The sequence below is a fragment of the Staurois parvus genome, unplaced genomic scaffold, assembly GCF_062004578.1.
Source record: "Staurois parvus isolate SC_StPar_1 unplaced genomic scaffold, SC_StPar_1.0 ptg000368l, whole genome shotgun sequence".
Taxonomy (NCBI): domain Eukaryota; kingdom Metazoa; phylum Chordata; class Amphibia; order Anura; family Ranidae; genus Staurois; species Staurois parvus.
Window position 1 is genome coordinate 179,325 of NW_028318164.1, and position 25,384 is coordinate 204,708.

The following is a 25,384-nucleotide window of genomic DNA, read 5'->3' on the forward strand; positions in this document are numbered from 1 at the left end:
GGATCTATTATCGCTAGGGGGAGTTTGTTTTTTTCTGGCAAGAGTCTGTTGTTGCTGAGGCTGTCTAATGTTGCTGGGGAGATCTATTGTTCCTGAGGCATCTATTATTGCTAGGGGGAGTCTGTTTTTTTCTGGCAGGAGTCTGTTGTTGCTGAGGTAGTCTACTGTTGCTGGGGAGATCAATTGTTGCTGAGGTGGTCTAATGTTGCTGGGGAGAGCAGTGCAGGAGCGGGTTGCCGTTTATAAATGGCACCCGCATTCACAGCCTGTGCGCACTCCCTGGGAGCGCACGGCACGGCAAACACCGACCGCTGTACGGGACCTCTGTGTGAGGTCCAAATTCATGTGATCACTGATTGGCCAATCAGTGATCACATGAACAGTAGTAAACAAGATGTGACTTCCTGGCATCATTGCTTACTACGTATGAAATCTGTGAATGATCACAGAGATCACATGGTACAGGGCCATTCACAACAGCCTTGTACCATGTGACAAGCTGTGACCAATCACAGCTCTCACAGTATTTCTCAATAGCTGCAAGAATGCAGCCAGAGGAGGAGGAGGGGAAATGATTGCTTTTACACCCATAAAGGCTGTAAAAGCAATCAGTGTAAAAAAAGAAAAAAAAAAATCTTCATCACCCCCCACAAGTAGTACAGTGCCACCATGGTGACATTGTACTGCTAGGGTGACAGTATGTTTTAAAAAAAAAACATAAATAACAAAACATGTTTTGAAAAATTATAATTTTTGGTTATAAACTAATTTGGGTTATTTTCTTTTTACTAAAAAATTCACTGAATACATTTTGGCCAAGATTTATGAAGAAAGATTATTTATTTGCAAAATTTTATAAGAAAAACACTTTTTTTTTCAAGATGTTGGGACTGTTTCATTTACATAGCAAAAATAAAATACAAATCCCAGTGGTGGACAAAACGCCACCAAAATAAAGTTTTATCTGTCTCGAAAAAATGCTTAAAAATTCATATGGGTGCAGTGTTGCATGACCGCGCAATTGTCATTCAAAGTGTGATAGCGCTGAAAGCTGGAAATTGGCCTGGACTGGAAGGGGGTAAAAGTGTCTGGACTGGAAGTGGTTAACAAAGTGAATTTTTTTTTTTTTGGGGGGGGGGGTATCCTTTTGTTTGGGAACCCCTTCCAGCACGTTTTTTATTTATGGCCTAGACCAGAATGGCATCTACTGTGCTCGAAGCCTCCTTAGATACCTGTGTCATGAGTCCCAGGAGGCTGCAAGGTACTCTACTGTGCATGCTCTGTGTCATCAGGGGTGCTGGATGTCCATTCATGGTTTTTACAGATGGACCCCTAATGACACAGCGTTCTGCACATGGTAGGGACAAATAGCCCTCCTGGAGGTGTCAGAAAAATATGTCATCAAGGGATGAGGTGTGGCAAAGAGGCAGAGTCTCCATGGAGAACATCACTGGATCACCAGGTTTGTGTGTATGCTTTTGGGGAACAACCCAGCTATACAGAAATGAGGGGTGAGGAGATATGTTCCCCATTAAGTATAGTGTGATGCCTCCAACATAGGGTTCAATGTTTTTTTGTGTGACTATTTTTTTTTTTCTTTTTCCATCACTTTTCCCCCACCCCATCTTTTGAAAAAAGTTCCATGGTCTCATTCAAGGAGGGTTTAGCTGCATGTCAAGCTAGCTGCACAGGGGTCTCAAGGTAACACGTTGCGAGGATGGAACATATATGTTCTTCTCTGGAAGACTCAATTTTTATGCACAAATTTGTTTTAACTAGACTTGACAAGATAATTATTATACTTTTAGATTCGTTACTCTTCAACAGGGGTGGGAGAAGGACAAGGGAAGGACAGAAGGAGCACCCCCCCTGGGCGCAGCACCCTTAACCAAGGGGGGAGGGGGGTGCTTTGCTTGCATGCACCCCACTTGCATGCTCCAGATCGGTGGTGGACAACAAGTGAACCATGGACTACCTTCTATCGGGCTTTCTGTGTGCGCTAAGAGCTACAGCTTACACACCATACTCCAACACAGGGGCGGACTGACCATTTGGAAACTCGGGCACTGCCCAAGGGCCCGGGATCATTAGGGGGCCCCATGAGATGCCCCTGGTACCTTTTTCATAGGCTTTTTTGAGTTTGGGCAAGGACACGGGCCCCATGATCCCCTATTGCCTGGGGGGCCCCATGAGTTGTCAGTCCGCCCCTGCTCCAACATACCCACTCTCAGCCAACAAAAAAAACACAGATGCATAATGGAGCATGCACCACCCCCAGCTACTACTACACATGCACAGTGCACCCTCTATGTCAACACTGGTCGACCCAAGCACGGTAAATTTCACTCGCATGTGAAATTTAGCAACGTATGCAAGTTGATAGAAACGTTATGCCCACTTTTACACGACTTTCTGCCTATTTAAGAGTAGTTAGTCACATTTAACTGAATTAGTAATTTTGAAGACATCTCCCTTGAATAACTACCATTAGATAGTATGCCATCACCTGGATATGAGAACCTTCACAGAGAACTTTCACCTGTCCATACCTCCAAATGATTCAGTTCTGATATTTTCGGTAAAAGGTACTGTTAATGTTGGAGCAATTTGGAGTAAGGCCATTTTCTGTTCTAGTATGACTGTGCCGTACAAATCTAGCTCCATAAAGACATGGTTTGGTGAGCTTGGTTTGGAGGAACTCGAGTGGAGTACACCCTACTAAATCCCTGACCTCAACCCATCTGACATCTTCTTTGACTACCTCTATAGATATTGTGATCTGGATAAATGAGAACCTTTACAAAAACCTTCACCTGCCCATACCTCCAAATGACTGAGTTCAGGTGCTTCAAGTGAAGGGGACTGCTAATGCTATAGCCTACAAAGTTATTGAAGACAGTTGTCCAACCATCTGGTAGCAATTTGGCGCAAGGCCTTTTTCTGTTCCAGCATGATTGTGCCTTATAAATTCAGCTCCATAAAGACATGGTTTGATGATTTGTTATGGAAGAACTTGAGTGGACTACACACTACTACATCCCTGGCCTCAACCCTACTGATGTCTTCCTTGACTAACTACCATATTATATGCCATGACCTGAATAAATGAGAACCTTCACAGAGGAGCATCACCTTACCGATACCTCCAAATGGTTGATTTCGGATGTTTCAAGTGAAGGTTACTGCTAATGCTACAGCCTACAAAGACATGTAAGACAATTGTTCAGCCTTGTGGGAACAATTTGGCGGAAGGCCCTTTTGTGTTCCAGCATGACTGTACCCCACAAGTCCAGCTCTATAAAAGGCATGGGTCGATGAGTTTAGTTTGGAGGACCTTGAATAGACTACACCCTACTAAACCACTGACCTTAACTCTACTCAAAACCTTTCATAAAAATTGGAACACCAATTGTGAGCCAGGTCTTCTCATCCAACATCAAGCTTTTTGGATTGAATGGGCCCCACAGAAAACTCCTGGAAAGCCTTCCCAGATGAGTGGAGTAGCATAGCTGTAAATAGGAGGCCAACTCTCTAATAATGACCAACTTTTTGGAATAGAATTTCCAGTGGAAGGAATAGTGTCCCATTGCTGGAGTCAGTGGAAGGAATAATGCCCCATTGTTGGTGTCAGTGGGATGAATAGTGCCCCATTGTTGCTGTCAGTGGAAGACATAGTGCCCCATCATTGGAGTCAGTGGAAGTAATATTGCCCCATGCTTGCTGTCAATGGAAGACATAGTGCCCCATCATTGCTGTCAGTTGAATGAATAGTGTCCCATTCAGGGGCGGACAGACCATTTGGAAACTCGGGCACTGCTCGAGAGCCCGGGGTCAGTAGGGGTAAGATATGAGATGTCCCTGGTACCTTTTTCATAGGCTTTTTTGAGTTTGGGCAAGGACACAGGGGCCCCATGATCCCCTATTGCCCGGGGCCCCATGAGTTGTCAGTCCACCCCTGGCCTGCTAGAGTTAGTGGAATGAATAATGTCTCATCCTTGGTGTCGGTGGGATAAATAATGCTACATTGTTGCTGTCAGTGGATGCACTTGGTGCCCCATTATTGGAGTCAATAGAAGGAATAGTGCCCCATCATTGGAATAAGTGGAAGGAATAGTGCCCCATCATTGGTATCAGTGGGAGGAATAGTGCCCCATCATTGGTATCAGTGGGAGGAATAGTGCCCCATCATTGGTGTCAGTGGGGGGAATAGTGCCCCATCGTTGGTGTCAGCGGGAGGAATAGTGCCCCATCATTGGTATCAGTGGGAGGAATAGTGCCCCATCATTGGTGTCAGTGGGAGGAATAGTGTCCCATCATTGGTGTCAGTGGGAGGAATAGTTCCCCATCATTGGTGTCAGAGGGAAGAATAGTGCCCCATCATTGGTGTCAGTGGGAGGAATAGTGCCCCATCATTGGTGTCAGTGGGAGGAATAGTGCCCCATCATTGGTGTCAGTGGGAGGAATAGTGCCCCATCATTGGTGTCAGTGGGAGGAATAGTGCCCCATCATTGGTGTCAGTGGGAGGAATAGTGCCCCATCATTGGTATCAGTGGGAGGAATAGTGCCCCATCATTGGTGTCAGTGGGGGGAATAGTGCCCCATCATTGGTATCAGTGGGAGGAACAATGGCCCATCCTTGGTGTCAGAGGGAGGAACAATGGCCCATCCTTGGTGTCAGTGGGGGGAATAGTGCCCCATCATTGGTGTCGGTGGGGGGAATAGTGCCCCATCATTGGTATCGGTGGGAAGAACAATGGCCCATCCTTGGTGTCAGAGGGAGGAACAGTGCCCCAAGGGCTGGATAAAGACAAGCAAAGTGCCACATCCATCCCGTGGGCCTCAGTTTGAAGACCACTGCACTAGAACACAATTGATGGATCTAAATTGGACCTTGGATCGGGACTTCTATAGAAATTCAATCATCAGAAAACAGAACCAACAGGGGTGTGGCTGGGAGCAGCGTGTGCTTTCTATGAACAGATTATACTGTGATCACACAGCTGGTACATAATGACAATCAGAATGTATCGGTATATGTTGTAATGCTGTGGATCTGGGGACAGGCGCAGCCCCGGCACCTCCTAGAATGATGCTCAGTGAAGTAACAATTACTATTATTACTATTACTGCATTGCTGGTATTGCCCTCTGTGCTCCTGGAAATGTCTTTCAGTGTCGGTTACAGCACTGCAGGGCAAAGGAACCCATTCATTGTCTTATGGTCGTCCGAGGCTCCACAAGGCTGCTACACGGGGCAGGTGGTTCCAGGATTACAGCGGGCAGTTCAGAAACTTCAAGGGCTAATTCACAGCAGCCGCTGCATTACTACGAAGCACCCTTCCATTACAACATAGCACCCTTCCATTACAATGTAGCACCCTTCCATTACAATGTAGCACCTTCCATTACTACGTAGCACCCTTCCATTACTACATAGCACCCTTCCATTACTACGTAGCACCCTTCCATTACTACATAGCACCCTTCCATTACTACATAGCACCCTTTCATTACAACATAGAACCCTTCCATTACTACATAGCACCTTTCCATTACTACGTAGCACCCTTCCATTACTACATAGCACCCTTCCATTACAACGTAGCACCCTTCCATTACAACATAGCACCCTTCCATTACAACGTAGCACCCTTCCATTACTACGTAGCACCCTTCCATTACTACATAGCACCTTTCCATTACTACGTAGCACCCTTCCATTACTACATAGCACCCTTCCATTACAACGTAGCACCCTTCCATTACAACATAGCACCCTTCCATTACAACGTAGCACCCTTTCATTACTACATAGCACCCTTCCATTACAACGTAGCACCCTTCCATTACTACAAAGCACCCTTCCATTAAAACGTAGCACCCTTCCATTACTACGTAGCACCCTTCCATTACAACATAGCACCCTTCCATTAAAATGTAGCACCCTTCCATTACTACGTAGCACCCTTCCATTAAAACGTAGCACCCTTCCATTACTACGTAGCACCCTTCCATTACAACATAGCACCCTTCCATTACAACATAGCACCCTTCCATCACTATGTAACAACCTTCCATTACAACGTAGCACCCTTCCATTACTATGTAGCACCCTTCCATTACTACAAAGCACCTTTCCATTACTACGTAGCACCCTTCCATTACTACAAAGCACCCTTCCATTACTACATAGCACCCTTCCATTACTACATAGCACCCTTCCATTACTACATAGCACCCTTCCATTACTACATAGCACCCTTTCATTACTACATAGCACCCTTCCATTAAAACGTAGCACCCTTCCATTACTACGTAGCACCCTTCCATTACAACATAGCACCCTTCCATTAAAATGTAGCACCCTTCCATTACTACGTAGCACCCTTCCATTACAACGTAGCACCGTTCCATTAAAACGTAGCACCCTTCTATTACTACGTAGCACCCTTCCATTACTACGTAGCACCCTTCCATTACTACATAGCACCCTTCCATTACTACGTAGCACCCTTCCATTGCCCTAGCAGTCCCCGTCTCACCCTTTAGAGGATCTTGGACAGGAATTGTGCAAAAGGACGCCTTCATCTTCCTGGAGCTCCTCATACAGGTACGTGACATTTACAGGGGAACCACATTGGGCAACAGTACTAGCCCACATGGAAGAAAAATATATTTTAAAAATATTCTTCCCAAATATATTGACATAGATTTGAAATACTACAATTTTGGCCGTATTCAATATATTTCAATATATATATATACACTGTATGTTGAAATGCTTTTTTTATATATTACAAAATATATGAAAAATATTTTTTAAAATACATTTAATCTGCATTTTTGGAATGCATTTACAAATAAAAATATATGTTAAAGTGACTTTATTATATGTTAAAAGAAATCTGAAGAATATATTTAAAAAATATATATTTTTAAATATATGCCTTTTGAAAATATATTTAAATTTACATTTTTAGCATAAATATATACTGTATGTTGAAATGCATTTTTTTTATACGTTACAAAATATATGAAAAATATTTTTAAAAATATATATTTTTTAAATATATTCTTCAGATTTCTTTTCACATATAAAAAAGTCATTTTAACATATATTTTTACATATTTTACATTTTCCAAAAATGTAGATTAAATGTATTTTTAAAGACATACACTATATTTGAAAATGTATTTTTAAAAATATTTTTCATATATTTTGTAATAAAAACGCATTTCAACATACAGTATATATATATTTTATTTTTTTTTTCTTAAATATATTGAATAAGGCCAAAATTATATACGGCCAATAATATATTATTATTTATGTTTTTTTCTTTTTTTTAACATACCATCACCCTGGTAATACAGTGTCATCATAGTGACACTGTACTACTTGTGGGGGGTGATGAAGATTTTTTTTTTTTTTTACACTTATTGCTTTTACACCCATAAAGGCTGCAAAAGCAATCATTCCTCCTTCTCTCTGGCTGCATTCTTGCAGCCATTGAGAAATACTGTGTGAGCTGTAATTAGTCACAGCTTGTCACATGGTACAAGACTGTTGTGAATAGCCCTGTACCATGTGATCTCTGTGATCATTCACAGATTTCACAAGTAGTAAGCAATGATGTCACAAGTGATATCTTGCCCACTACTATTCATGTGATCACTGATTGGCCAATCAGTGATCACAAGATCGGGACCTTACACAGAGGTCCTGTACAGTGATCGGTGTTCCGCTGTGTCCGGAGGACACAGTGGGCACCAGATCGCGGTTCCGCGCGCTCCCAGGTTGTGCGCACAGCCTGAAAATGCGGGCGCTGTTTATGAACAGCAACCCGCTCCTGCACTGCTCCTGTCCGACCCATGTACATAAACGGCCAGATGGGAGCAGTGCAGGAGCGGGTTGCTCTTCATAAATGGCGCCCACATTTTCAGGCTGTGAGCGCTCCCTGGGAACACCGATCGCTGTACGGGACATCTGTGTGAGGTCCCAATCATGTGATCACTGATTGGCCAATCACTGATCACATGAGCAGTAGTAAGTGGTTACATTTATTTAGTGTTGCTTTTGGCACCTCTGGGCACAGGTCTGGGACAAGGGGCGGGTGAGAGGGGAAGCTGCCGCGGGTGCAATGGATCAAGGGGGCAAAGAATGGATGCAGGGTGGTACACGTATTACCAGTGTGGAAGGGGGGGGGGGCAGTTCTGGTAGCTGGGTGACCCCGCCCCCGTACTGCCTATCAAGTCCCATCAATACAATGATTCATGAGTTCTACTAACAAGGGACGTGGTGCCTTCATCACACATCACTCATTTCATTGGATCCTTGACCGATGTCAACTATCTTTTTGGAAAATGCAAACTCCAACCAGTTACTGACCTCCAAAGTCTGGCCGCAAGCGGATGTCATAGCCCTTCAGCAACTTGTCCACTGTTTTCTTCACAACTGAGATGTTCCCAGCAGGTGAGCTGCAAAGTGAGAATACAAATAAATATGAGAGATACAAGTACATACAATAAGGTGAGTACCATGTGACCTATCTGCAACCAAAATGAAACAATTTCACAGAAGCTTCCAAATTAAAACAAAAAAACTCAAAAACATCAAACATCAAAAAAACGTGGCAGAATTGATCTTACAGCAAATTTACCGTATTTATCTTTAACATTTTTTTTTTTTTGTAAAAAGTATTGTCTCAAATTTCCCGGGGATTCCGACTATAGCACAAGTTAAAGCCAAGATGACTTGGGATCCGGGGCAGCACAATGGCCAAGTGGTTAGAACCACTGAACAGTAGAGCCCAATGTGCTACAGCACACCACATTGCATATACGTGGGCAGCACAATGGCCAAGTGGTTAGAACCATTGAACAGTAGAGCCCAGTACACCACATTGCATATACTTGTGCAGCACAATGGCTAAATGGTTAGAACCATTGAACAGTAGAGCCCAATGCACTACAGTACACTACATTGCATATACTTGGGCAGCACAATGGCTAAATGGTTGGAACCATTGAACAGTAGAGCCCAATGCACTACAGCACACCACATTGCATATACGTGGGCAGCACAATGGCCAAGTGGTTAGAACCATTGAACAATAGAGGCCAATGCACTACAGCACACCACATTGCATATACGTGGGCAGCACAATGGCTAAATGGTTAGAACCATTGTAGAGTAGAGCCCAATGCACTACAGCACACCACATTGCATATACGTGGGCAGCACAATGGCTAAATGGTTGGAACCATTGAACAGTAGAGCCCAATGCACTACAGCACACCACATTGCATATACGTGGGCAGCACAATGGCCAAGTGGTTAGAACCATTGAACAATAGAGGCCAATGCACTACAGCACACCACATTGCATATACGTGGGCAGCACAATGGCCAAGTGGTTAGAACCATTGTACAGTAGAGGCCAATGCACTACAGCACACTACGTTGCATATACGTGGGCAGCACAATGGCCAAGTGCTTAGAACCATTGAACAGTAGAGGCCAAATGCACTACAGCACACCACGTTGCATATACTTGGGCAGCACAATGGCTAAATGGTTAGAACCATTGTACAGTAGAGGCCAATGCACTACAGCACACCACATTGCATATACGTGGGCAGCACAATGGCTAAATGGTTAGAACCATTGTACAGTAGAGCCCAGGGGCGGACTGATCATTTGAGCACTCGGGCACTGCCCGAGGGCCGGGGTCAGTAGGGGGCCACATGAGATATTTTGGGTGTGGGCAAGGACACGGGGGCCCCATGATCCCCTATTGCCCGGGGGTCCCATGAGTTGTCAGTCCGCCCATGGGTAGAGCCCAATGCGCTACAGCACACCACATTGCATATACGTGGGCAGCACAATGGCTAAATGGTTAGCACTTCCACCTGGCAGTACTGGGGTCATGGGTTCACACTCCCAACCACAGCACCACCTGCCTGGAGTTTGCATGTTCTCCCTGTGCCTGTGTGGGTTTTCTCCAGGTACTCCAGTTTCCTCCCACCCTCCAAAGACATGCTGGTAGGTGAATTGGCTTCTGCCTAAATTGGCCCATGTATGTGTATGTGTGAATGTGAGTTAGGGACCTTAGGCTGGCCATACATTATACAATTTGAGAATTTTGCTTTAGATTTACCAAAAACTATATAATATCAGGTCAAACCGAAACAACGCTTTCAATTGTATCCAATTAGGCAGACCGTTGCACTACATGGTTGAAGGTAAATCTTATGCCCCATACACACTACAAGAAATCGTAAGAAAATGTTTATACGAGGACCGATTGTCCAATAATCGGATCGTTAGTACACAGCTTTCGAGAGCCGATCAGGACAATTCGTCCGGCAATATCCGAAGGGAAAAGCGTAATCAGTACAGTAGTTGTCCAAAAATACAATACGTGACATCACTTTCCAAATTCTTTTCTTTAATAGGAGAATTTTCGTATCTTTAGTAACCTTTTCACTTTCGATGTGAGACTAGCAGGCGAAAAAAAACAGAGCGATCGTTCATCCGATATTTTCATCGTGTGTACTGGGCTTAAAGGAAATGGGGCAAAAATTGGACAGAAAATTGTATAATGTATGGCCAGCCTTAGATTGTACGCCCCTTGAGGGTTAGGGACTGATGTTAGATAGTTAGTTTGGCTGAAAAAAGACAAAAGTCCATCCGGTTCAACCATTAAAAAAAAAAAAATTATAATCCTATACCCACAGTTGATCCAGAGGAAGGCAAAAAAACCCAGCAAAGTACGATCCAATCTGCTCCTGCAGGGGAAAAATTCCTTCCTGATCCCCCGAGAAGCAATTGGATATTCCCTGGATCAACTTTACCTATAAATGTTATATCCAGTTATATTCTGTGTATCCGAGAAAGAATCCAGGACTTTCCTACAGCAATCCACTGAGCTGGACACAACCAACTCTTGAGGGAGTCTATTCCTCATTCTCACAGCTCTCACTGTGAAGAAACCTTTCCGTGTTTGGAGATTAAATTTCTTTTCCTCCAGACATAAAGAGTGCCCCCTTGTCCTCTGTGATGACCTCAGGGGGAATAACTACACCGAGTTCACTATATGAGCCACTGATGTATTTATACATGGAGATCATATCCCCCCTTATGTATTATACATGGAGATCATACCCCCCTTATGTATTATACATGGAGATCATATCCCCCCTTATGTATTATACATGGAGATCATATCCCCCCCTTATGTATTATACATGGAGATCATACCCCCCTTATGTATTATACATGGAGATCATATCCCCCCTTATGTATTATACATGGAGATCATATCCCCCCTTATGTATTATACATGGAGATCATATCCCCCCTTATGTATTATACATGGAGATCATACCCCCCTTATGTATTATACATGGAGATCATATCCCCCCTTATGTATTATACACGGAGATCATATCCCCCTTATGTATTATACATGGAGATCATATCCCCCCCTTATGTATTATACATGGAGATCATATCCCCCCTTATGTATTATACATGGAGATCATATCCCCCCTTATGTATTATACATGGAGATCATATCCCCCCTTATGTATTATACATGGAGATCATATCACCCTTATGTATTATACATGGAGATCATATCCCCCCTTATGTATTATACATGGAGATCATATCACCCTTATGTATTATACATGGAGATCATATCCCCCCTTATGTATTATACATGGAGATCATATCCCCCCTTATGTATTATACATGGAGATCATATCCCCCCTTATGTATTATACATGGAGATCATATCCCCCCTTATGTATTATACATGGAGATCATATCCCCCTTATGTATTATACATGGTGATCATATCCCCCCTTATGTATTATACATGGAGATCATATCCCCCCTTATGTATTATACATGGAGATCATATCCCCCCTTATGTATTATACATGGAGATCATATCCCCCCTTATGTATTATACATGGAGATCATATCCCTCTTATGTATTATACATGGAGATCATATCCCCCCTTATGTATTATACATGGAGATCATATCCCCCTTATGTATTATACATGGAGATCATATCCCCCCCCTTATGTATTATACATGGAGATCATATCCCCCCCTTATGTATTATACATGGAGATCATATCCCCCCTTATGTATTATACATGGAGATCATATCCCCCCCTTATGTATTATACATGGTGATCATATCCCCCCTTATGTATTATACATAGAGATCATATCCCCCTTATGTATTATACATGGAGATCATATCCCCCCCTTATGTATTATACATGGAGATCATATCCCCCCTTATGTATTATACATGGAGATCATATCCCCCCTTATATATTATACTTGGAGATCATATCCCCCCCTTATGTATTATACATGGAGATCATATCCCCCCCTTATGTATTATACATGGAGATCACATCCCCCCTTATATATTATACGTGGAGATCATATCCCCCCTTATGTATTATACATGGAGATCATATCCCCCTTATGTATTATACATGGAGATCATATCCCCCCTTATGTATTATACATGGAGATCATATCCCCCCTTATGTATTATACGTGGAGATCATATCCCCCCTTATGTATTATACGTGGAGATCATATCCCCCTTATGTATTATACATGGAGATCATATCACCCCTTATGTATTGTACATGGAGATCATATCCCCCCCCTTATGTATTATACATGGAGATCATATCCCCCCTTATGTATTATACATGGAGATCATATTCCCCCTTATGTATTATACATGGTGATCATATCCCCCCTTATGTACTATACATGGAGATCATATCCCCCCCTTATGTATTATACATGGAGATCATATCCCCCCTTATGTATTATACATGGTGATCATATCCCCCCTTATGTATTATACATGGAGATCATATCCCCCCTTATGTATTATACATGGAGATCATATCCCCCCTTATGTATTATACATGGTGATCATATCCCCCCTTATGTATTATACATGGAGATCATATCCCCCCTTATGTATTATACATGGAGATCATATCCCCCCTTATGTATTTATACATGGAGATCATATCCCCCCTTATGTATTATACATGGAGATCATATCCCCCCTTATGTATTATACATGGAGATCATATCCCCCCTTATGTATTATACATGGAGATCATATCCCCCCTTATGTATTATACATGGAGATCATATCCCCCCTTATGTATTATACATGGAGATCATATCCCCCCTTATGTATTATACATGGAGATCATATCCCCCCTTATATATTATACTTGGAGATCATATCCCCCTTATGTATTATACATGGAGATCATATCCCCCCTTATGTATTATACATGGAGATCATATCCCCCCTTATGTATTATACATGGAGATCATATCCCCCTTATGTATTATACATGGAGATCATATCCCCCCTTATGTATTATACATGGAGATCATATCCCCCCTTATGTATTATACATGGAGATCATATCCCCCCTTATGTATTATACATGGTGATCATATCCCCCCTTATGTATTATACAAGGAGATCATATCCCCCCTTATGTATTATACATGGAGATCATATCCCCCCTTATGTATTATACATGGAGATCATATCCCCCCTTATATATTATACTTGGAGATCATATCCCCCCTTATGTATTATACATGGAGATCATATCCCCCCTTATGTATTATACATGGATATCATATCCCCCCTTATATATTATACTTGGAGATCATATCCCCCCTGATGTATTATACATGGAGATTATATCCCCCCTTAAGTATTATACATGGAGATCATATCCCCCCTTATGTATTATACATGGAGATCATATCCCCCCTTATGTATTATACATGGAGATCATATCCCCCTTATGTATTATACATGGAGATCATATCCCCCCTTATGTATTATACATGGAGATCATATCCCCCCTTATGTATTATACATGGAGATCATATCCCCCTTATGTATTATACATGGAGATCATATCCCCCCTTATGTATTATACATGGAGATCATATCCCCCCTTATGTATTATACATGGAGATCATATCCCCCCTTATGTATTATACATGGTGATCATATCCCCCCTTATGTATTATACAAGGAGATCATATCCCCCCTTATGTATTATACATGGAGATCATATCCCCCCTTATGTATTATACATGGAGATCATATCCCCCCTTATATATTATACTTGGAGATCATATCCCCCCTTATGTATTATACATGGAGATCATATCCCCCCTTATGTATTATACATGGAGATCATATCCCCCCTTATATATTATACTTGGAGATCATATCCCCCCTGATGTATTATACATGGAGATTATATCCCCCCTTAAGTATTATACATGGAGATCATATCCCCCCTTATGTATTATACATGGAGATCATATCCCCCCTTATGTATTATACATGGAGATCATATCCCCCCTTATGTATTATACATGGAGATCATATCCCCCTTATGTATTATACATGGAGATCATATCCCCCCCTTATGTATTATACATGGAGATCATATCCCCCCTTATGTATTATACATGGTGATCATTTCCCCCCTTATGTATTATACACGGAGATCATATCCCCCCTTATGTATTATACATGGTGATCATATCCCCCCTTATGTATTATACATGGAGATCATATCCCCCCTTATGTATTATACATGGAGATCATATCCACCCTTATGTATTATACATGGTGATCATATCCCCCCTTATGTATTATACAAGGAGATCATATCCCCCCTTATGTATTATACATGGAGATCATATCCCCCCTTATGTATTATACATGGAGATCATATCCCCCCTTATATATTATACTTGGAGATCATATCCCCCCTTATGTATTATACATGGAGATCATATCCCCCCTTATGTATTATACATGGAGATCATATCCCCCCTTATATATTATACTTGGAGATCATATCCCCCCTGATGTATTATACATGGAGATCATATCCCCCCTTATGTATTATACATGGAGATCATATCCCCCCTTATGTATTATACATGGAGATCATATCCCCCCTTATGTATTATACATGGAGATCATATCCCCCTTATGTATTATACATGGAGATCATATCCCCCCCTTATGTATTATACATGGAGATCATATCCCCCCTTATGTATTATACATGGTGATCATTTCCCCCCTTATGTATTATACACGGAGATCATATCCCCCCTTATGTATTATACATGGTGATCATATCCCCCCTTATGTATTATACATGGAGATCATATCCCCCCTTATGTATTATACATGGAGATCATATCCCCCCTTATGTATTATACATGGAGATCATATCCCCCCCTTATGTATTATACATGGTGATCATATCCCCCCCTTATGTATTATACATGGAGATCATATCCCCCCTTATGTATTATACATGGTGATCATTTCCCCCCCCTTATGTATTATACATGGTGATCATATCCCCCTTATGTATTATACATGGTGATCATATCCCCCCTTATATATTATACATGGAGATCATATCCCCCCCTTATGTATTATACACGGAGATCATATCCCCCCTTATGTATTATACACAGTAATCATATCCCCCCTTATGTATTGCAAGATTGACAGTTACCAGCATGACTCCCATAGGCAGAAGCATGATGTGACTTGTAGTTTCGCAACAGCTGGACGGCCCCCAGTTTAACACCCCTGCCCTAGGAGGACACAGAGCCCCTGACCTCAGTCCGGACAGTGCTGATTGGCCCTGTGCAGATTACATGCACTCTCCCATTAATAAAAAAAACCTCTCTAGCAATACACACCAAACTGAGCATGTGCAGAGTGTCTCCACACAATATGTGCAGGAGATTAGAGGGGGACACTGGAAGAAGGAGAGGCTCAGAGAAGACAGGATCAAACAGCCTTTTTACACAATGCAGAGGATGCAGAGGATTAACCCCTTAGGTTCCCTCAGTGAGTATAACAAGCACGCTTTACTGCATCTACAGACTAATTGTACTGTTGTGGGTTTAGTAAAACATTAAATTCCCGGTGCCCAACCTGTGGCCCGAGGGCCGCATGTGGTACTTTGGTACCTGGTGGGCAGTCCTTGGTCATCAGCAGTCTGTGGTGGGAACATTGATTAGGGTAATAGCCTGGATCTCTATCAGTCTCTTCTACCGCGTTCTCTGTTTTGTATTGTCTTCTGCAGGATGTCCGCAACCGAAAATGTCTCCTGTCCAGGGGCGGACTGACCATTTAGGCACTTGGGCAGTGCCGAGGGCCCAAGGTCAGTAGGGGGCCCCATGAGATCCCCCTGGTACCTTTCATAGGCTTTTTTGGGTGTGGTTTGAGTGTGGGCGAGGACACAGGGGCCCCATGATTTCCTATTACATGGGGGCCCCATGAATTGTCAGTCCGTCCCTGCTCCTGTCCTCACTCTCTGACCCTCATTCCTTCTATCAGGTCTGTAGTCTCTGACCGTCCTCTCAAGCATTACATATACTGAACATTATGTGTGTCTCATTGGGGATGGCCGCATTTGAGGCTCATAAGTCGGCAAGGCTCTCTTCTTCTACCTTGTTAAATAAAAAAGCATTTCTGCGAAATCAAGACTTCACAAGCACTAAAATGGATACAAATGCAAAAGGTTATTTGCGACAAAATCAGCAAGTCTCCAAACTTAGAAAAAGGTATTTTAAAAAAAAAATTTTTTTCAACCTTTGAACATGAAAAAAACAGTCAAGTGGTTTTGTATCCAAACTCTCCAATGAAAACCTGTCTCAGACTGTACTGCACTAACTTCAAAACAATATATAGTCAATACATACTAGATTCCGGAAACAGTCCGGCACCACTGTATAGCCACTGCAAAATCGTAAAGTGGTTGTAAACCTCATACATAAGCACATCCCTCTATAGTGTGTACTTGTCTCAGTCCAGAGCAGACATGAAATATGAACAAAGTGCATCCCTCTATAGTGTGTACTTGTCTCAGTCCAGAGCAGACATGAAATATGAACAAAGTGCATCCCTCTATAGTGTGTACTTGTCTCAGTCCAGAGCAGACATGAAATATGAACAAAGTGCATCCCTCTATAGTGTGTACTTGTCTCAGTCCAGAGCAGACATGAAATATGAACAAAGTGCATCCCTCTATAGTGTGTACTTGTCTCAGTCCAGAGCAGACATGAAATATGAACAAAGTGCATCCCTCTATAGTGTGTACTTGTCTCAGTCCAGAGCAGACATGAAATATGAACAAAGTGCATCCCTCTATAGTGTGTACTTGTCTCAGTCCAGAGCAGACATGAAATATGAACAAAGTGCATCCCTCTATAGTGTGTACTTGTCTCAGTCCAGAGCAGACATGAAATATGAACAAAGTGCATCCCTCTATAGTGTGTACTTGTCTCAGTCCAGAGCAGACATGAAATATGAACAAAGTGCATCCCTCTATAGTGTGTACTTGTCTCATTCCAGAGCAGACATGAAATATGAACAATGCGCTTCCCTCTATAGTGTGTACTTGTCTCAGTCCACAGCAGACATGAAAAATGAACAAAGCGCTTCCCTCTATAGTGTGTACTTGTCTCAGTCCACAGCAGACATGAAATATGAACAAAGTGCATCCCTCTATAGTGTGTGCTTGTCTCAATCCAGAGCAGACATGAAATATGAACAAAGTGCATCCCTCTATAGTGTGTTTGTCTCATTCCAGAGCTGACATTAAATATGAACAAAGCGCATCCCTCTATAGTGTGTACTTGTCTCAGTCCAGAGCAGACATGAAATATGAACAAAGCGCATCCCTCTATAGCGTGTACTTGTCTCATTCCAGAGCAGACATGAAATATGAACAATGCGCTTCCCTCTATAGCGTGTACTTGTCTCAGTCCAGAGCAGACATGAAATATGAACAAAGTGCATCCCTCTATAGTGTGTACTTGTCTCATTCCAGAGCAGACATGAAATATGAACAATGCGCTTCCCTCTATAGTGTGTACTTGTCTCAGTCCACAGCAGACATGAAAAATGAACAAAGCGCTTCCCTCTATAGTGTGTACTTGTCTCAGTCCACAGCAGACATGAAATATGAACAAAGTGCATCCCTCTATAGTTTGTGCTTGTCTCAATCCAGAGCAGACATGAAATATGAACAAAGTGCATCCCTCTATAGTGTGTTTGTCTCATTCCAGAGCTGACATTAAATATGAACAAAGCGCATCCCTCTATAGTGTGTACTTGTCTCAGTCCAGAGCAGACATGAAATATGAACAAAGCGCATCCCTCTATAGCGTGTACTTGTCTCATTCCAGAGCAGACATGAAATATGAACAATGCGCTTCCCTCTATAGCGTGTACTTGTCTCATTCCAGAGCAGACATGAAATATGAACAAAGCGCATCCCTCTATAGCGTGTACTTGTCTCAGTCCAGAGCAGACATGAAATATGAACAAAGCGCATCCCTCTATAGTGTGTGCTTGTCTCATTCCAGAGCTGACATGAAAAATGAACAAAGCGCATTCATCTATAGTGTGTACTTTTCTCATTCCAGAGCAGACATGAAATATGAACAAAGCGCATCCCTCTATAGCATGTACTTGTCTCATTCCAGAGCAGACATGAAAAATGAACAAAGCGCATCTCTCTATAGTGTGTACTTGTCTCATTTCAGAGCAGACATGAAATATGAACAAAGCGCATCCCTCTATAATGTGTGCTTGTCTCATTCCAGAGCTGACATGAAATATGAACAAAGCGCATCCCTCTATAGCATGTACTTGTCTCAGTCCAGAGCTGACATGAAAAATGAAAAAAGCGCATTCCTCTATAGCATGTACTTTTCTCATTCCAGAGCTAACATGAAATATGAACAAAGCGCATCCCTCTATAGTGTGTACTTGTCTCATTCCAGAGCAGACATGAAATATGAACAAAGCGCATCTCTCTACAGCGTGTACTTGTCTCAGTCCAGAGCAGACATGAAATATTAACAAAGCGCATCTCTCTACAGCGTGTACTTGTCTCAGTCCAGAGCTGACATGAAATATGAACAAAGCGCATCCCTCTACAGTGTGTACTTGTCTCAGTCCAGAGCAGACATAAAATATGAACAAAGCGCATCTCTCGATAGCGTGTACTTGTCTCAGTCCAGAGCAGACATGAAATATGAACAAAGCGCATCCCTCTACAGTGTGTACTTGTCTTAGTCCAGAGCAGACATGAAATATGAACAAAGCGCATCCCTCTATAGTGTGTACTTGTCTCAGTCCAGAGCAGACATGAAATATGAACAAAGCGCATCCCTCTATAGTGTGTACTTGTCTCATTCCAGAGCAGACATGAAATATGAACAAAGCGCATCCCTCTACATTGTGTACTTGTCTCATTTCAGAGCAGACATGAAATATGAACAAAGCGCATCCCTCTACAGTGTGTACTTGTCTCAGTCCAGAGCTGACATGAAATATGAACAAAGCGCATCCCTCTATAGTGTGTACTTGTCTCAGTCCAGAGCTGACATGAAATATGAACAAAGCGCATCCCTCTATAGTGTGTACTTGTCTCAGTCCAGAGCTGACATTTTTTTCCAACTTTTCCGATAAAAAAAAATGTGCCAAAATCCCGAAAAACGGCTGAACAATTAACCCACCAATGGTGCGAAAATCTTCCGATTTTTTTGTTCGCCCGAATAATCGGCCGATTTTCAACCCGTCCATGGCCTGCATAAAACCCACATTCATGCATACACGGGCCAATTCATACATACACATACTAGGGCCAATTTAGACAGGAGCCAATTCACCTACCAGCATTTCTTTGGAGTGTGGGAGGAAACCGGAGTACCCGGAGGAAACCCACGCAGACACAGAGAGAACATGCAAACTCCAGGCAGTTGGTGCCGTAGTTGGGATTTGAACCAACGACCCGAGTACTGCCAGGCGGAAGTGCCAACCATTTAACTAAACCAACGAGACCCCCCCCCCCCCCCCAGGCCAAAAAACCCTTTAAATAAAGAAAAAAAATTTTTTTTTTCACATAAACAGATCAAGAAGCCAAATTCGGGAGGAATAGAGATTTGTGGAGGACTGCACTTCAATAAAACTAACTCCATTTTATAGGCTGAAGATCTGCCAATCAGACCGCTGGGCGGGACAACCACTGCCATACTAGCGTAGTCCGAACGGTAACTAGGCAACCCTACCGTCGGACTCGCAGTGAAAAGAAGCCTGTTTTCCACAGACCCTATAGATCACAGGGCAGTACTTCTTAATGGCACTATATAGTATATATCCCTTAATGGCTCCCAACATCATTATTGGACAGTATAAATTGGACAGCCTCAAAAAACCTTTAATAATCTAAATAATTATAAATTTGATAAAAATACACTAGATAAAAAATAAAAAAACTCACCCCCTAATCCTCAAAAAAAACGGGTGATACCAACCTGATGCAATTAATATAAAAATTAGTATACAGAATTATATGTATATAAAAAATAAGTACATGTATATAAAAAATATTTTAATATACAAAACCCTTAATCAAATACTGTATACTAATAATCTCATATTGCCAATCCATAATATATGTGAATAAACCAAAATAAAATTACCTTTTATTAATATAATTAAAAATGCAAATAAACCCTTAAAAAACAGAGAAATAATGCTCATAATAGTGTATTGGCACAGGTTTTTTTTTAGGCGGAGTGTAGACACTCTGTGCCTGAAGGAATGGAGTGAGGCTACCTCTCGGGGAAGCTCTGAAACTGCGGCAGGACAGGAATGTTGGTGGCTCATAGCTCTGAGGAAGTCTCGGCCTTCCTGTTGGGTTCACGAAGTTCAGGATTGATTGCACCTCCTCCCAGTTGGGTGTGGTCTGGTGGGATAACTGGGGTGTTGTGCATGGCCTGATAGGTGGAATGTGGGTGGGGTGACCTCCTTCAGGGGGTGACCACAGTACCCTGAGGGTTGTCATTCCCCCTGTTGCTGCCATGGGCTCTATTCAGATGTTTTGGAATTGTAATTCTAAAAAAAAACTAATTTTTTATTTAACATCCAATTATTTATTGTAACACACTATTGTGAGCATTTTTCTATGTCAGTAAAACTGAGGACTGGTAGGATGAGGACGGCGACAAAGGCAGTTCTCTGTGAACAAACTTCACGACAATTAACCTTTCAGACTGAAGGCATCTATGTGGAAGAGAGCTCTGCATTGATTAAAGAAGGGAAATGTGTTGGGACATTACAGGTGATCATTGCTGACCACTGCATCACCCACCATAAGATAACAGCAACAACCATTTCAAGTCTGTTCTCTGTTTTGTGAATGAAAAGGGTTGTTCTTATGTAGATCTTAGTAAACAAGTCTGGAGAGGAAGATGGAAGGTTCTAGGATGAGGCTTATTACAATCAGGCATCTAACACTAAGAATACGATGACTAGCATGGAGTAGGTTAGCGTAGTGTAGTTTAGTGTAGGTCCTGCCCTGAAAGAGTCTACCTTGTCGTGGTGGGCAGGCTTGTCATCTTTTGGTTACAAATGTCAAAACTGGAGAAAGAATGTATTGTCTCCGGGCAGTTTCATTTTTGACCATGGGATTCAACTAAAAGACTCCTAAGATTTCATATAGACAGATCAGAAAAAAGTGTGACCAGGGGTCTGAGGAAGGGCGGCAAAAACAGCAAATCCCCAAAATTAAGCAAGTGCAGCACCACCCATAAATGAACATAATTAACAATGTGTCTCATTTATAAAATCGTACAACAATAAAGTTCTGTGACTATTTGTAAAACTGTAATGTAACAATGTGAATAAATGCAATAAAGAAAAAAAAATTACTAAAAATGAAAATAAAAATAATAATTAAAAAATATATTATTAATATATATATTTTAAAGTTTTTTTTATCATTTTAATCTTAATTTATTTTTTTCCTTTATTGCATGTATTTATATTGTCATGTTACATTGTTACGAATAGTCATAGAACCTAAGGCCTTGTTCATGCCATTTTTTTCTGTATACCTTTCTGAGTTTTTCTGCATAAGTTCTGCAAGGGTACAAAGAAAACAATAGTTCTCTATGTGCCCTATTCCCTGTATAAAACTCACTGATATGCGTATGAAAACAGATGTAAACTTGTGCTCTGCGAGTGAAATCTTTTCCATCAGTTTTTCTGCACGTATAGTGTGAACGAGGCCTAACTTGTATGATTTTATTAATGAGACACATTGTTAATTATGCTGATTTATGGGTAGCACTGATTTTAGCTTTAATAACTGTTGATCCTTCAGTTGAGAGGAGATACACGTTTTTTGGTGTAAGCAGCTTCCTTAATTAGGATACCTATACCACATAATAGGCACGGGATACCTATTGCTCGCCCGCCCGGCAGTGTCATTCAGTCACAGAATTCTGTGAATGGGAAACTACACTCTCGGCTTGTAGTCATCAGTGAACTACCACAGCACTGTTGAGCACTGTGATAGTTCGTTGTCTCTTCCCGTCAGTGTGTATCTGCTTGCCCGTACGGAGTAAAAGCACACATCCACTGACAAGTCTGCAGAAGTCCTGCATAGCACCCACGATCTGCTGATTGCAGGAGCGATGCTTTCTAATAAATGCACATTTTCTTACCTGCAAAAAGATGTACATGTATTATTTATTTATTTTTTTTTTAGAGGTGAACTTATCCTTTAAAACTAGCTATAAAATGGGACAGTTGCCATTTTTGTAAACATAAGAAACAGGCACAACAATGAGTCACATAGAGGCATGGTGAGGGGTGCGGCAATGAGGCCACTGTGTACAAACTGTGGACACCCTGTCCTCAGTGCATACTGAGCTCCTGAGCCGCACAGTGCCATTGGTTGGTAAGATGCTGTTAGGTGTGCAGTAGGCAGTGCCTTAGCAAATAATTACGCATCCCTCGCCGCATTCAGCTGATGATTGGAATGTTCCCCAGCCTACAATTGAATGTAAACAAAGGGTTGGGGTGCTGGGGATGCTGACTGATGTCATTGTTCAAAAAGTGCCATATTTAGTTTATTACATCAGCCGGCATTCTTAGCCCCTTCATTTACAATCAGCTGTCACCTGGAGAATCTCCTGGTTGTCAGCTGAATGGAGCCAGAGATGCATCCTTGGTTGCTAGGATAGCAGCAGCCTCCAGCATTCTAGCAACCAGCAAGCCCTAAGGAGGAAGCGTAACATTCACAACAGCTTTGCAGCGCAAACATGGTCTGGCCTGTCTCTGTACACCAAATTGGAGGTGGTTTTAATTACCTCCTGTTACGTTATCTACAAACTGTCAGTAATTCTTACATTTGAAAATTCCCAAAATAGGAACTACCCAAGTCTGTTGCATGTTTTGGAACTTTACGAGCAAGGCTTTCCTTAATTATGTGCAGATGATTTAAAGGCAATCTGGATCTCCCCAATGTGCCTAACATTGATGTCAGTGGGAAAATAATTCCTCATACATTGATGTCGGTTAAAATATAATGCCTGCTTGTACATGTGACTTACATCGATGTCACTGGGAATATAATGCTCTCAAGTTGCTGTAGATGGGAAAATAATTCCTGTTTCACTGGTGTCAGTGTGTTGCTACATAAGTGTACAGACGGTGGGAAGGGGTTTATTTGGTGTGGATGGGAAACCTCACATTGGAAGGAAGACCACATGAAATCACCACACACTGACAGCACAGCAATGAAGAACTCCCTTTAACACGTGTGTGCGTGTGCGTGCGTGTGCGTGCGTGTATATAACAAGTTTACTGCTACTTTAAATTGGTAAAGATTGTAAAATAATGCCCTTTATACTGGTGTCAATGGGAAAACTATTCCCCACCAACATACCAGTGACAGTGTGCAAAAAAGAAAATAATTACATTGGTGTCAGTGGGAAAATAATTCCCCTTATGTGAGCATCCCTTTGGTAATATTTTTCACATATGTGGATGTCAGTGGAAAAATTGCCAGTAAGGCTACGTTCACACTAGCGTTGTGTGGAGGCAGAAGAGAGGCGTTTGGGAAGCGTTTTTACCGCTTCCCAAACGCCTCGGACAATTCTGCACATTGCAGCACATGGTGCTGTTCTAACGGGAGCATTAGCATCGAGGTAAAACAGACGTTGAAGCCTCCTATTCTAGTCTATGGTGCCACTCCGCAAACGCGCGACTGGCATTTGCGGTGCGATTGCGGGGTGTTTGCGGAGCGGTAATACCATTCAAACTTCATTATAGGCGTTTGTGGGGCATTTTTAATGCTCGGAAAAAACCTAGCAACCGCCGCTAAACCGCGCATGCGGCATTTTCCGAGCGTTAAAAAACACTCCGCAAACGCCGGACCAACACATGCCAAACGCTATATGGGCATTTGGCAAGCGTTGGTAAAACAGTCAAGTGTGAACGAGCCTTAAATTGGAGTCAAAAATAATTTCCATTACACTGGTGTCATTAGGAAAATGATTTCTCTTTTCTTTTGTTAGTTCATCCTGGGACAAATCGGTTCAATCTCAGGACAAACTGATGCACCTGTCACCAAACACCAGGTTTTCTCTGGCCTGGTGGATCATCATTCAAGCTTTGTTGGGAAAATCCTTCCTATTGATCTCTTAAAAGATCCTCACAATGGAAGCAAGTCATGGGTTAGATTCCCTATGAAATTGTTATTGCGATCTGTGTTCCCCCTGGGGAGATTCACCTTCTATGTCCTGGTAACAGTAAGTGACATATAATGAGGGATTAAATGGAGTTAACTGTATCTATAGCCAAATCGTTTTCACTTTTGGATAGAGTAGAACAAATGTCTGCATTGGAGGACTTCTCTATTCCTTTTCTGGGAACAGCTTTACAATTTTACATTTCTCATAATGTTCTGCTTCAGTGACAACAGCCATCAAGAAAAATAGAGACTCTCCCCAGTGCGAAAAAAAAAACAATAAAACACAACAGGGGCGCCGATCCTTCCCACTTAACCAAGAACAGAAAAAAAAGTTTTGGCTATGCATACAGGTTACGTGTTCTGGTGAGGAATGTCTACGAGGGAATTTCCTGGCAAAGGCTCCAGGAGGGTTAATGTTCTGATTTTGGTTGCAGGGATTGGACTGTGTTCGTGTTGGGGGGTGGTGAGGAGCCAGGGGTGTATCTGCCATGAGGCAAACAAGGCGTTTGTCTAGGGTGGCAGTTTACAGGGGGGCGGCACGCCCCCCAGGCAGAAGGGACACTGTGTGTGTCAGCAACAGTGCTGCCATGGGTGAGTGTACAGCCAAGCCGACACACAAGGAGGGTCACCCGGGCTAAGGGACCGGCTGCAGAGGAGAGAAGAGTGGTGGGCGGATCCCTGGTGTG

General features: G+C 42.2%; 1 protein-coding gene across 1 annotated transcript in view; it reads right to left on the bottom strand.

Annotated features, from left to right (window-relative positions):
* Nucleotides 1–25,384, bottom strand: part of LOC149456219 (gamma-aminobutyric acid receptor subunit beta-4-like) — a 147,976-nt gene that overhangs the window by 118,260 nt on the left and 4,332 nt on the right. Inside the window, exon 2 of the mRNA XM_089685291.1 lies at nt 8,389–8,477. Within this exon, the coding sequence (XP_089541417.1) occupies nt 8,389–8,477 (89 nt within the window). The remainder of the gene's footprint in view (nt 1–8,388; nt 8,478–25,384) is intronic.